Source organism: Bolinopsis microptera, chromosome 2 (genome assembly GCF_026151205.1).
Source record: "Bolinopsis microptera isolate Bmic1 chromosome 2, MBARI_Bmic_1.0, whole genome shotgun sequence".
Classification (NCBI taxonomy): domain Eukaryota; kingdom Metazoa; phylum Ctenophora; class Tentaculata; order Lobata; family Bolinopsidae; genus Bolinopsis; species Bolinopsis microptera.
The window spans coordinates 7,499,936-7,513,208 of record NC_087073.1 but is presented as its reverse complement, the minus strand read 5'-3'; the positions used below and the strand labels follow the sequence as shown (position 1 = coordinate 7,513,208).

The window sequence follows — 13,273 nt, the reverse complement described above, 5'->3', positions numbered from 1 at the left end:
GTTTTGGTAACATCAGCTGATTGAGTGCATGTTGGGAATGTTACTGTTAGCAAGCACCCTGAACTGAGTTCGGTAAAGCGGCGCGACAAACAGTTTCACGAGCCGGGCAACTAGGACAGTTTAACAGCCGTGACGGCTGCGAACTGCCGGTTGTAAAGGTGTCTGAAATGTGGTGCCAGAGAAGTGCCACCGTCTACGAACATCGCCACCCGACATTTCGCACCTTGCCTCTGAGAGCGAGAGAGAGAGCGACAGCAGAAGTGTTTCCACTTGTTGACATTATAAAGTGAGAGGGGTGAGCCACGACTATGTTTACAGCTGCATGAGGGGTTGTTTTAAAGAACAGTGTTTAAAACAAGTGTAAACCTGCAACTATTGCTGTTTAATGAGGAACCTGGGAGAGTGAGCTCAGTGGAGTGTGTCGATACTGATCAGTTATTATTACCAGTCTGCAGACAGTTGCTACTGGGAAAATGGGATTGTAACAGGGATTGCAACAGCTGGAAGTAGGTGGAAAGTATTAAATGTTCAACATGTTCTGACGTAGTGGAATGGTGGGGAAGGTATTGTACAACTTCCTCAAAACGAATCAAGGGAAGTTTTAGACCAAGAGAAGTGTTACGCCCAAGTAATTCCCTATTGTTATGTAATTTTGACACATGTCAACATGGTTCATGAAAATAGTAGCCTTTTTAGCAGCATCACGACAAGGTGATCATAATATAGCACTACACAGTGTTGTTGCACTGGTGTAAAAGTTAAGTAAACAATTAATCGCTATAATTGCGATGTTTATTTATATGTTATTAATTGCTTTGTGAGAGTATGTTATTGCAGATAGTCAAATTCAAGTTTTGTCGTACGTTTGATTTGGTATTTTCTAATTTTCGCATTAAGATGATAATGACTAAAGCCATAGAATTGGGTACAATCTGAAACTGGAACTGGAATAGCACAAAAATAAGCACATTTCTAACCCTACACCTATAATAGGTTTATAAAAAGTTCTAATATGTTCTAATAAGTTCCGTAATAAAATAAATAATGTCTCCACACACACACACACACACACACATACACACACACTTATCTGTACAATGTAAGTTATTGATCGGATGTAACATGTTACATGTGCTTACAAGTGCCAAATTAGATAACTCCTAGACCAATACATCGGGAGTAATAACCGTAGCTAGCTGCTCAGTCTGCCCAGTCTGTTTAGCAGCTACAGTAACATATGTCTTGTTTTTCTAATAGTAAGTCAATGTCAGAATTGTCTGATATTATCTAGTTTTCTGAATTAAAACACCATGTGACGCTTGAGTGAGACACTAAATGCTAGATACTTCAGGACGCAGACTCGCTGTTATATGATCCCATGTGAAGGTGTACAAGTTCTGAAATAGATTTGATACCGTACAAACATTTTATAACTACATAGCTGCTTATTTTCATTAGTAGATCGAACCTGTTTTTGTGACATCTTACGCAGTCACCAGATCATTGACGTAAGATATTTAGTACTAGAAGTTGTAAGTTTTGACTACACACACGGAGGGATAAAGAGCCAGAGTTTGCGGCGACAATTCACATCAGCGATGATTTTTCTACTGACTCTCGTCATGTGAGTATACAACTATATATTGCTTCCAAATAATGTTACTAAATCCAGTGTACCAAAGTTTGGGCGTGTGTTTAATGTCACAGTATTAACACAAGCTGACCACTGTCTACCCATTGTTAGAGGTGCTGTAGTCGGGGAGGCGGCTAACCAGCCCACTGAGGGACCCAATTCTAACAGTAATAGTGCCTTCGGGATTTCTGTTGAGGAGCTAAGAGAACTGGTCACCAGACAACCTTTTGTTTCCTGTGAGTACAATTACATTGTCTGTTGTGAGTCTATTGCCTTGATTCAGAAACGGGCGCAATTAAATAAACTATTATAATATATACTCAGTACTCCGTGCCTCTCCGCCGCGCAATAACCAATATCCTAGACGTATAGACCAGAGACCCACTTCTAGTTATATATTGGGAGGAGCCTGAAAGGTGTGGTATAATTATAAATGGGATTGTGACGTCATAAATAGGTTCAATTCGGTTACGTCACTAATGGGCTAGAACGCAGTATTTAGGTACTATCGTGAGAACCAAAGTATAGGCGGAGTACTCCGACCTTGAACATGATAATCATCATATTCAGCAATAGTTAGAGTAAAAATCAGTACTGCAATATAGTGCATTTTCACTTTTCGACCACTTAGTCGGCTGAAACGGATGAAAATTCTCCGTTGATATGAAAGTGACCACCATATTAACAAATATTCTACAACATCATCTGAGAACCTCCTTCAGCCTGCCAGTACTCAATCCTGAAGACGATAAAGATGTACAACCACGCTCGTAACCAATGTCGGAATGTAGACACTAACACAGGGAGAATAGCTACTATCCGCTCCAATCAGGAGAATAACGCTGTACTCAACCTCTTCATCGCTACATACGGACACGGCATCGATGTGAGTTACTAAATCTAATTCCTTTAACAATCTCATTTATTTCAATGGAGCATGACACTGTCTTTAATTTCATGATAAAAACCATATTCACTACTATACTAAAGCCCAGGCGCTGCCCTATTACTACCGGGGAATTGAAATCTGATCACTTTGACCAATGTTAAGCAGATAGATCACCTGGCTGACTTATTACACTCTTACTGGACTCTTACTCCTTCACCAACAAAACCGTTTCAGAACACGTTCTTGAAGAGCAACCCTTCCAATTACTTGTGGTTAGGACTTACTCGAGATGACGAGTACAGTGATTGGAAGTGGGACAATTCTAACGAATCTGTTAACTATACAAACTGGAGACCAAACCATCCCCAGCCCATGAGTACATTCTATATTTAAATTTAATTTTAATTGAGATTTGGTTACTTATAGTTATTAATTACGGACTCTACGTCTAGACATAAATGCAGCTTTATGTGGTAGGACCATTGAAGGCAAAGGAAATTTTCACTCTTGAAAATAGCTTCATGAATTCGGATTTTTTAACAGCTGGTCTCTTAAGAAAACCTTATTCCTTATGTTTCAGAGGGTAACTACGTCCGCATGAACCGGCACGGCTACTGGGAGACCACTACAAATCTAATGTATCACCCAGCAGTCTGCGAGAGACCTGGTGAGCAAATGTCTAGCAACACACGTATTGTTAAATTAACACAGCTCGGTGTAGCTCGTAGCTCTAACAGTGTAACCACCACATTGTGTCTGGGTTGGGGGAGGCGGTGGGGAGAGTTGTTATAAGGCCGGTGCAGTGTAACTGCTGCTTAATGAATTAGAGGGAATGTAACTCATTGTAGTGAAGGTAACATTAATATATTGTTAGGATAGCTGTGTTAATATTTTAATAGGAGCGGTCAATCAACGGGGAGCTTGGACAATGGAGTTAACAGGCGTGCCATGAGGTACTAGAGCTTCAATCAATAATACTTATACATCAAGTACTTGAGTGGTATTGAGGCTTTGTTACAAGGCTAAGCTTGAGTATTGGAACTCAATAGCTGTTAGCTTTGTAGATCAAAGAGGATAATAGTCAAGTGGCAAGATAAACTCTAACTACAACGCTTGAACAGCATGAAAAACGTCAGCTTCGCTCGAGCGAATTAAATAAGGTTTTGGGGGTTTTGAAGAGATAAGTGGCGCCTATATATAATGATATTAAATTTACTATGCAATGCAAATGCAATTGCCTAAAAATAGTTCAACCGCTTAGACCCAGTTCAATTGGGTTATAACAACAGGGTAGACATCTAAAATATGCTAGATATTCTGTGGCTGGTTACAATTGGAAACTTACATATCTCGCCTAAATTTTAAACAATCAACTTGAATGTTTGGGAAACGGTTTTCAATTATCAAACCAAATGTGTCCAGAAAATTGTGCTTTCTTAGCTCAAAGCGCTTTCATATTATGACGACAATAGTGCAAAAATATGGATTGGTGTGCCACTGTTATCAATAAAACTTTATGAAACTTTTAGAAAATCTAAGTTTGATTCATACTATAATCTTATAATCTCAAAATTTTGTGTGCAATTCTGACACGAATTACGTTAGTTATTAAAGGGTTGCGTATGGGCAGTTACCTCTGGGCCACCATGTGCTATGCTATCATTCAATTTGGATATGATTGACTCACGTACCTGATCCCCGCAACATACGTTATATCTCAGCTAAGTACGTAGTCTACAAGAAAAGACTGTCCTACCCAGAAGCGAACACAGTGTGCGGAGCTATGAACATGGAGTTAGCCATGGTTAAGAGCGAAGAGGAAAATAACGACCTTGTTGCTGAGGCAAGTAGGACTCTGGGCTCTCCGTACCTTGATAGGAACTTCGAGAACATCAATCAGGTAACGGGGCGGAACTGTTTTATAATTTGGATTACAGAATATTTGTTCGTAGTTTTCCACAGTTAAAAGATAACTATTACTCTACTGTTCAGTAAAATGAAGTTAAATGCATGTTAAATATAAAAGTTTTTTCGCCTAAAAGTAGTTTCCCCTCTAAGGTTTGGATGGGAGGCTATGAAGGCGAGCCAGGCCAGTTTCTCTGGGAGGATGGGTCTACAGCTGATTATCAGAACTTTGAACCTTACTATGGACTGGAGTTCTCGGGAACAGGTGAACCTTTGCACTGTGTATCTTTCAGCTTTACTATCTATTTGCACAATAGTCCTCACATCTCTCAACAAAGATTTATTGTGTTGCCCTCGTTAGATGTGTGTTATATTTATAGAATTGTTCAATACATATTAAACAATAGCACAGACAACAGATTTAACGTTGAATCGCTTAATTGTCTTCTTTGGTCCAGCTACCCATGACCGGCGAATTGTTTGACTAAAGTTGCTAAGTCTCAAAAATATGATAAATTAACAATGAAGGTTTCACGGTCTATTGTGAACTATATACAATACAATATGATAAATGTTTATTGTTTATTGTTAATGTTACATCGATCATAGGCTGTGAAATACACATGACCGATTCAATCAAATGTCTGTTAATTATACTGTACTATACTCTATATATTATCATGATTATAGATCACCCTGAAAATAATTCTACTCTCGTTGTGATCTGATTTGAGACGGCTTAAAAACGAGTTCAACAATTATGCTACGGAAAATTAAAAAAAAAGATACAGTGAATGTACTTGACTTGTCCAGGATATTAAAAACTCAATTTTGATTATCTAATCCTCATCCTCTACATCTATCACAATACTCATTTAAGTTCTCAAAACAACACATGTCTAACAAGTCTGCTTCCCCAGGCAACGCTAAGATCAGTATAGACAAGATGAAGAAAGATTGGAAACTAGAAAAGGGAACAGAAGAAAGGAGTTTTGCGTGTCAGTGTCCCAGCCCAGGACACGATCAATACCAAAACATAGACTTCTTCCCGTCATCTGATCCTGAGGCGGAAATGCAGGCTGTTCAGAGAGAAAGGAAATGTAAAAGTAAGTATTGTGGGGCAGGGAGAAGGGAATTGTAGGACTGAGTATTGTGGGGCAGGGAGAAAGGAAGTATAGGAGTGAGGATTGTGGGGCAGGGAGAAAGGAAGTATAGGAGTGAGTACTGTGGGGCAGGGAGAAGAGACGTGTAGGAGTGAGTATTGTGGGGCAAGGAGAAAGGAAATGAAGGAGTGAGTATTGTGGGGCAGGGGAGAAAGGAAGCTATAGAAACCGGGAGTGAGTATTGTGACACGTTTGCAGGAATGGTATTATCTCAAGATACTGAGCTTTAGATTGAGAACGAAAGAAACCATTCTCTTGCAGTGAATTTCCGACCATTTGTCCTTTAACTCTTGGCCTTGCTTCATTGAGAGACATGATTTCTCATCAAATGTGATTTGTGATCCTAAATCATTACGATTTAGTCATTTTCTTAATTGCTCATCTATTCTTTCCAGCTGAATATACTTTATTTCACAGAGTAGTTAGACGTGTTATATAAATCGATGTTATAAATTAATTACTTTAAATGGCACAGATACTTTTCACTATTATACGTTTCAACCCCAAAATCGTTGAGATCTTCAGAGCATGGCGGGTGAGCTAAATCACTGGGCTTGTGACCTCAAATTTTAACTATCTTAGCTTAGTCCCAGCTTAGTGTCATTATAATTTCCAGTCTGCCTGGTTAAACAGTAACCATGGAGATCTGCCCGGTACTCTCGGCTAATAATTAAAATACGGATCCAGTTCGACATTAATGGATAGTGGACACTTCGTTTAATATTCCGCCGGGCAGCAATTCTACTTTTAAGGCCACAAGGTCACAAAGTAATAAAGCATGCAGATAGAAGATACTGACGGGACAGAGACCTGCTCCACTAAAACTCGGGGACACCGAGGGCTGATAATTTGCTCATTTTTCCCGCAAGAGAAGCGAGGGTATTATCAGCCCAGACTCAGACTGGCTGGCGGCAAGTTTCAAAACAAATAACACTGGCGTTCTATATATTAGACACTATATTGTATGATGCGCACGTATCGGATTACACCCCTTCTGCAATCGGAACCGGAACGTATTATAAAATATAATACCTCCGCAACTTCGTGCCCGCAAATTCCCTCCAGCAAGCTGTCGGGAATTATAGCGCGCAGCACTCAGTGGCGGAGGTATTATAGTATTTTAACTCCCTGGCATTTGAGCTATTTTCGGAGGGCATCCAATCAAAATCTTATACGAGATAATCGTAAACGATTACCTTCAACCAGCCATAACTAAAGCTAGGAATAGGATCAATGTCTTTGTAAAAATTGAAAAAAGCATCTGGTAGATCCTGGATCCAACTGCCCTTGTACAGAGAACCCCATTCAAACAGTATCCCTATTTAACTATGCTGTTCCCCCAAATCCGACATCAAGACGGAAGACCCCTTAACACGGCCTGTTTCCAGGAAGATATTACCCTGACACGAGGCATCTGACCTACGAGGGTGCCAGGATGACTTGCAGAAAACAGGGACTGGAGCTGGTAAAGATAGATAGCGAAGCGGAGAACGACCAGGCAGTGAGGGTGATGAACATCCGACAGAAGGGCCGGTTTGCGCCAGCTCTGTTCGATGGTTCTAACTGGTTCTGGATAGGAGCTAGCGACGTTCTGCTGGAGGGACGGTTTATTTGGGAGGACAGAACTGCTTGTAACTACACTAACTGGGGCAAAGGACAGCCTGACAACGCTCACCCTCTCAGAGGAGGTCCGTTTAGATAAATCAGGTCCAGGCTTTCAGGGTCAGGGTGCTGTATTCTGCAATTATTCAAATTTATAAGATCATAAAACATCTTAGAACAATTGAGTGGTACCCCATTATAAATCATGTCTGCAACTTTGAATCAGGACAGAACTACGTGTCGGTATACAGAGGAACAAAGATGTGGGACGATGCCCACTCTTTCAAAACGAGATCCTTCCTCTGCTACGACAGCAGTGTTTCTCTGGAGGAGGAGCTCCAGTACGGTTGTAATGAGCAAGAAGAGTTTGGTAAGGTGCTCCTAGTTGTATTCAATGTTCTCATAGTGATACTCAGCGGATTTATTTCTCATCGTATAAAGTAAATTTAAATATTAATTCTAAAGCGGCTAGACGCCGTTAAGGAGTAAGGTTATTAGATGGTTGAATTACTAATAATTCAAATATTAACAGTGACTCAGAAGCCTCCTAAGATGTTCGGTTTAGGTAAGACTAGGTTTTTTAAATTAAAATTTGCTTAAATCGCTAAAACTACATACTATGTGCTAGGTTTCGATGCTGAAGATGATGATTCAACTGACAGTGAAGACGACAAAACTGACACTCTAGACGACAAAATTGTGAGTGCAGGCGACAAAACTGACAATGAAGACGACAAAACTAACTATGAGACAGGAACTGAAGTCATAGACGAGGACACTAAAGGTGACAGAACATTCTCACATTCCGACAAACTTAAATATTTACAACGGGACATACCATAACTATGCCCCTGAGAGTAAAATACCATCTCGAGTCTCGACACCAAAAAAGCTCAATGTAGAATTAATTGTCAGTAACAATACTAACTATAAAATGATACTCTCCTAGAACCAGGAACCAATGATACTCCTAAGGATGATATCGTGCGACCAAATGGAGTTGGGGTAGGAGAATATTTCGGGGAGCAAGACTGTATCAAGCGAGGTATGGTTTTTAAACCTTATCCTGATAAGTTAAGATTCTACCATAACCTGCACTCTATTCTATCATTAACTTGTTCTCGTTCAATCTCAAACCTGCCCAGGACCTACTAATTAAATTGGACGGGTTTTTATAATTTGTCAGACTTAGGATACCTTACCGACTGGGATTTTTTAATCATTCATCGAAATACATGTTTGACTGAATGTCTGTTACCCAATTAAAAAGTAATTATAGGTTGATATTTCAGAATACCGGGGGGATTACTATGTTCCCAGCTCTACCGAGACATACTCAGACGCTAAGAGGGTCTGTGAGGAGAGAAACATGCGTCTTGCAAATGTTTGGGATGAAGAGACCAACTCCAGGATCCGCAACCTTGTCTTGAACCGTGTGCCCGTGTCTGGATACGTACTCGCCACCATGGGAGAACTCTCGTGGGTACGTGTTTAATGTGAGGTTATGGGATAGAGCTGAAATAGGATGGGGAGCATTAGTTCTAAAAACGATTGAACGCTGATAATTTGGTATCGTTTTTGCAATAACTGAATCCTGATTGGACATTGACAACAAATTCTGCAGTTTTGGGTGGGTCTGGAGGTGGAAGAGAACAAGTTGAGGTGGCAGCCAGGAGGAAATCAGACATCTTACGAGAACTTTGTGTCTTACTACAAGAGGATGGGATATTCTGATGGAAATGGTTAGAAATACGAGCTGATTAAACTTTGAATTTCCTTATCTTTCGTGGACCGGGCCCGGGTCCTTCTTTTCTTCACGTCAAGCTCTGATTATTGAGCATAATTATTGTAATACATGTAATAACAATGATTGATTCCACGAAATATCTAAAGCTAGTCAGGGATCGCTCACATGATAGATTGTGACATTTTATACACCCTCCATACATAGCTATTGTGAAGATTTTAAGGCAAGCATTTCAAAACTCCTTCCCCAGAAGCTGGCTTGCGTCATATTATGTGAATTGTGAATGCTTCCTTATCGAGTAGTTTAATGGAATATGGGCCATGGGATCAGGATGCAATGATATGCCAATCGAATCGATTTCTGTAATTTTTGGACAGGTGTTTAAGTTAAGTACCCCCGTTCCTATCAATACTTCAACATATTTACTTTAAATGAGTACGTTAAACTGACGGAAATAATAATCACATGGTACTTAATATGAAAACCTCAAAACCAGCATCTCTTGCATTCTTCACATTAAGTTTTCAAGGAAAATATGTAGAATTCAGAAGGCAAGCACTCATTCCGTTGGATAAGTGGACATGTGATCAGCCATATAATATCATTCAGAATGCTCTGTGCTGTATAACGAATTTGTAAAATCTTCCCTTTTCATGGATCTTTCGAAATTCGAATGCGCTAACCTTCCTTAGTCCAATTAATTACAATTTACCTGCCAGAGGATTGTCCCTTCACGTAAGTGAGTAAATGGTTCGCTATTTTGTATGATTAGAAAGATTAAACTGATTGAAGAATGAAGATATATAAATTGGCAACGTTCGAGAAGGTCAAGCCATGTTATGATTTAACTCTGTAGTAGCAATAATCATCAAACCCAAATAACTCAAAATCAAAACCTCCTCCGCTCCAGATGTTCTAGCAGTCAGTAAAGTGGACGGAAGTTGGGAATGGAAGAACCCTGCAGACAAGTACATGTTCATTTGTGAGGACGATAAGTGGGAGTGTGCCCTGAGCAAGGGTAAGAAACCTTTCCGTTGATAACAGCCTTCTTATCTTCCTCCTGATAAGAGACTCCTTATCTTTCTCCTCGTCTTATCTATCAGTATCTGTGTTTTATGATGAAGATAGGACATCTCTCAAGAAAACAGTGATCTTGACTGTCAAGGGTTTACTGTTAAGTGCGGCATAAAGAAATCATGTGATGTTATTGTTAATTTATTTACAGTGTTTATGTGCATATAATATGTAAAACTAAATAATATTTGCGATAAAAATGACAGTGAAGCATATCATTATTTTTAATGATGTTGAAGTTTTGTGATTAATGTCATTACACCAAGAAAACTGATCGTTATATCTGATTATCTAAAATTTCTGAGCTGAGTCAGAATTTAGATCTGTTACCTGTGTTCACGCTTAAAACGCTATTTTATGCTGCTCAAGGACTGCGTTAACGTCCGTTAAGTGTTTCCGGACATTAATTTTCCTGGCTTTAATTGTTTTAAGAAACTTAGATTAAATTTCCAAGAAAAGTGATACTCATATAAAAATAGGAACGGCCCAGATACTGTAGCTGTCATATTTAAAATCATGGATTAAACACGGTGACTTTCTTGGGATAGGCTCTTTAGACTAGCTGTTGAAAGTCCGATATATTCGAGCTAATATTAATGGGATATCTAAAATCACGAGTGCTTGTAAAGTGGTTAGGATTACTCTACAACTTTTAAAAACAAGAATTGGTCTTGGTTAAGTTCAAATCAGTAGATAACGTCATTTTTCCAAAAAAAAACTGCTTCATTATATTAATATTATAACAATGAATTTCGGTATAACGAACGTGCTTTCCAACTCGGCCAGAATTATTTTTACCATTTTGAAGACATACTTTAATTCTCCCAATACTGAATACCCTTACAATCACTTTACTACCGGCTGTCGGTTGTGTGAAATCTTATTGATTTTAAAATCTTATATTATTTGTACTGTGTTATCGTTTGTGCGTCCAAAAATAAAGTGAAAAAAGTGACTTTCTTGTTTATGACTAGAAAACTGAAACCTTCATCCATTCTCGAAACATATAATCCAGCTCTATTGCTGATATAACATTATGAGGTAACAGCAACCACATCGAAAAGATTTCGTATTGCAACATTATCTGACACAACGAAACCTTAGATTGATTAATAATTAGGATCAGTTCATTTGAGCAGGTTTTCACAGAGTGTATTGCATATTTCCCCTGACACCTCCCCCCACAATCATATTAAGATCACACTAACTTACAGCCTCACATAATGCACCTCCCCAGAGCTCGGTGCTAACGACATGCCCTGTGTTGGATCAGAGTATGAAGAGCAGATCCTCTACACCTACGACCTGCACTACAGATCCTTCGAGGAGGCCCGGGACCAGTGCTTGGAGGAGGGCCTAGTCCTGGCTAGACCACAGAGTCTGGCTGAAAACGAGGCATTGCGAATGTTTGCGGAGGAACATTACCCTCTGCCTCTCTCTGTTAAGAGCAACCCTACTAATAAGGAAAACTGGGTACGTTAAGTGTAGATATTTGACCAGGCGAAGGAAGATTTCCGTATTTCGTGACCGTATGGGGTCGTTCACATATTACGTAATTAATTTTTGGCTAATTTTTAACCCCCGTCCCCCTCCGTAATCAGTTTTACACACAGCTATTGTGGCTAAATTACACTAGCGTAATCATTAATCATTTGGAAACCCCCTCTACCCCTCGGCTGATTAAGTAATATGTGAACGAAACCCCCCTCTACCCCTCGGCTGATTAAGTAATATGAGAGTATGTGAAAGATCCTCATAGAAATGAGACTAAGTGGTTGCATATGCAAATCTATTTTCTTTTGGTTTTCTCAAACTGGTCGACGTTACGACTCTAATCGTCAGATCTGGATAGATGTAGAGGATGTAGAAGTGGAAGGAGTGTACAGGGCCACTAACGGAGACCGGGTGGACTGGTTCAACTGGGGAACAGACCAACCTGACAATCGCTACCCTAGACGGGGAGGTACACACATTTTTATAATTCGTTAATCGGTTAGTTTCTTACAACGTGTAATCGTCTCATGATGGATCGGAAAATACTTTTTTTTCCTTCTTAGAGTACAAAACCTGTCGAAGTTTAAGACTTTAAAGCGCTCTTCTTTTGTGCTATAATTTTACCAGTTATCCCAACGAGTAGGCCAAGACAGGGTGAGTCTCAATAAGAACACTGGAAAATGGTTCGATGTCTTCGAGGAGCGCAGATTCCAACATGTTTGCCAAGAAAAAGTGTGGCAGTGCGCATCAAAGGTTATTAATTTTCACTAATACATACTTATCTTGGATGTGTAAAATAAATTCGCTTTGTAATGGTATTTGTAGAACAAACTAACTAGTTTAAATAGATAGTGCCCCAAATCATAGATCAGATATTGAGATATACGAAAGCACCAAACACTTTCACTTAGGGTTAAGCAGCCTTCTGGATTAGATCAGTATAGTCAGATTCATGACTACACACTATAATAATACACGGATATAACCCACCTTTCTGAGGCAATGCTCCACGTGGTTATTGGTTAACTAGCTATGTCTCCAGGAGTTGTCTCCCACAGAGGAAGTAGTGACTGTTCCACCTACTGAAGGATCAGGGTTAGCGTTCATTGAGCGACCCAGCTCTTATATGGCTAACATTGGGAGTCGAGTCACCTTCACGGCTAAATACTTACCTGGTACACCTCTTATCTAATGATGTTATATAAAATAAACTGCTTGAAGATAGAAGTCTGCCGGATAAAATTATGTTTTAGCAAATCCGAAAATATGGACAGTATGATGAAATGAAGATTAGTAAGCTATTAGCATCTCACTCATATCCGAAAGCACTAAATAACCAGTTAAATTGCACAGAAAGTAGTAACGTGAGGTGGAGTGTGGGGGGTAAGATAGTGGGAGGACGGAACAAGGAACAGAGCAGGATATACCAGAACGAGGATGGCAGTCTGGTAATACAGGGAGTTCAGGAGAAGGACGCGGGTGTTATCAGTTGTATCCTCTTCACTGGAGATAACGAACTGATAGCTAACAGCGCTTTGAACATAGGTGGGGCTGTTATATTTATATCGATCATGATCCCATGGTAAATAATTTGTTATAAATTGTGGATTCATTGGAACTTGAAAACCTGTTTTACTTGATTGCTTAGCTGTGTTGTCAATGCACTGATATTTTTGAGGTCGTTTAAAATTAAACGAAATTTTGACGCAGAACCGTTCACGATTATTTAATATAATCGATTTCAATCATTCATTATGTTCAATGGG

The 13,273-nt window shown here is 39.5% G+C and overlaps 4 protein-coding genes across 6 annotated transcripts in view; 3 read left to right on the top strand and 1 right to left on the bottom strand.

Annotated features, from left to right (window-relative positions):
• LOC134811529 (uncharacterized) overlaps positions 1–13,273 on the bottom strand; it is a 106,909-nt gene that overhangs the window by 75,269 nt on the left and 18,367 nt on the right. The gene's annotated exons all lie outside the window — the stretch shown is intronic.
• Positions 1,458–2,991, top strand: LOC134811534 (uncharacterized). The gene is made up of 4 exons (XM_063818405.1): positions 1,458–1,624; positions 1,745–1,869; positions 2,356–2,519; positions 2,757–2,991. The coding sequence occupies exons 1-4, from the start codon at positions 1,599–1,601 to the stop codon at positions 2,913–2,915; spliced, it is 474 nt and encodes a 157-aa protein (XP_063674475.1). The 5' UTR covers positions 1,458–1,598; the 3' UTR covers positions 2,916–2,991.
• LOC134811532 (perlucin-like) lies at positions 5,272–7,877 on the top strand. The gene is made up of 4 exons (XM_063818403.1): positions 5,272–5,533; positions 6,979–7,278; positions 7,419–7,562; positions 7,725–7,877. Exons 1-4 carry the CDS (start codon positions 5,323–5,325, stop codon positions 7,790–7,792), a joined length of 723 nt encoding a protein of 240 aa, XP_063674473.1. The 5' UTR covers positions 5,272–5,322; the 3' UTR covers positions 7,793–7,877.
• Positions 8,138–13,093, top strand: LOC134826742 (uncharacterized). Its single transcript, XM_063839235.1, has 9 exons — positions 8,138–8,237; positions 8,485–8,675; positions 8,817–8,934; positions 9,850–9,957; positions 11,251–11,486; positions 11,856–11,976; positions 12,151–12,260; positions 12,550–12,682; positions 12,861–13,093. Exons 2-9 carry the CDS (start codon positions 8,562–8,564, stop codon positions 13,091–13,093), a joined length of 1,173 nt encoding a protein of 390 aa, XP_063695305.1. The 5' UTR covers positions 8,138–8,237; positions 8,485–8,561.

Excerpts from the sequence above, each read along its gene's own strand:
- LOC134811534 (XM_063818405.1), top strand. The coding sequence starts at position 1,599 with ATGATTTTTCTACTGACTCTCGTCAT. Across the intron at positions 1,870-2,355 it reads CAGACAACCTTTTGTTTCCT|CCTGCCAGTACTCAATCCTG; the intron begins GTGAGTACAATT and ends AACCTCCTTCAG. Across the intron at positions 2,520-2,756 it reads CATACGGACACGGCATCGAT|AACACGTTCTTGAAGAGCAA; the intron begins GTGAGTTACTAA and ends AAACCGTTTCAG.
- LOC134826742 (XM_063839235.1), top strand. The coding sequence starts at position 8,562 with ATGCGTCTTGCAAATGTTTGGGATGAAGAGACCAACTCCAGGATCCGC. Across the intron at positions 9,958-11,250 it reads GGAGTGTGCCCTGAGCAAGG|AGCTCGGTGCTAACGACATG; the intron begins GTAAGAAACCTT and ends GCACCTCCCCAG. Across the intron at positions 12,261-12,549 it reads TGTGGCAGTGCGCATCAAAG|GAGTTGTCTCCCACAGAGGA; the intron begins GTTATTAATTTT and ends CTATGTCTCCAG.
- LOC134811532 (XM_063818403.1), top strand. The coding sequence starts at position 5,323 with ATGTCTAACAAGTCTGCTTCCCCAGGCAACGCTAAGATCAGTATAGAC. Across the intron at positions 5,534-6,978 it reads GAGAGAAAGGAAATGTAAAA|GAAGATATTACCCTGACACG; the intron begins GTAAGTATTGTG and ends GCCTGTTTCCAG. Across the intron at positions 7,563-7,724 it reads TAATGAGCAAGAAGAGTTTG|TGACTCAGAAGCCTCCTAAG; the intron begins GTAAGGTGCTCC and ends AAATATTAACAG.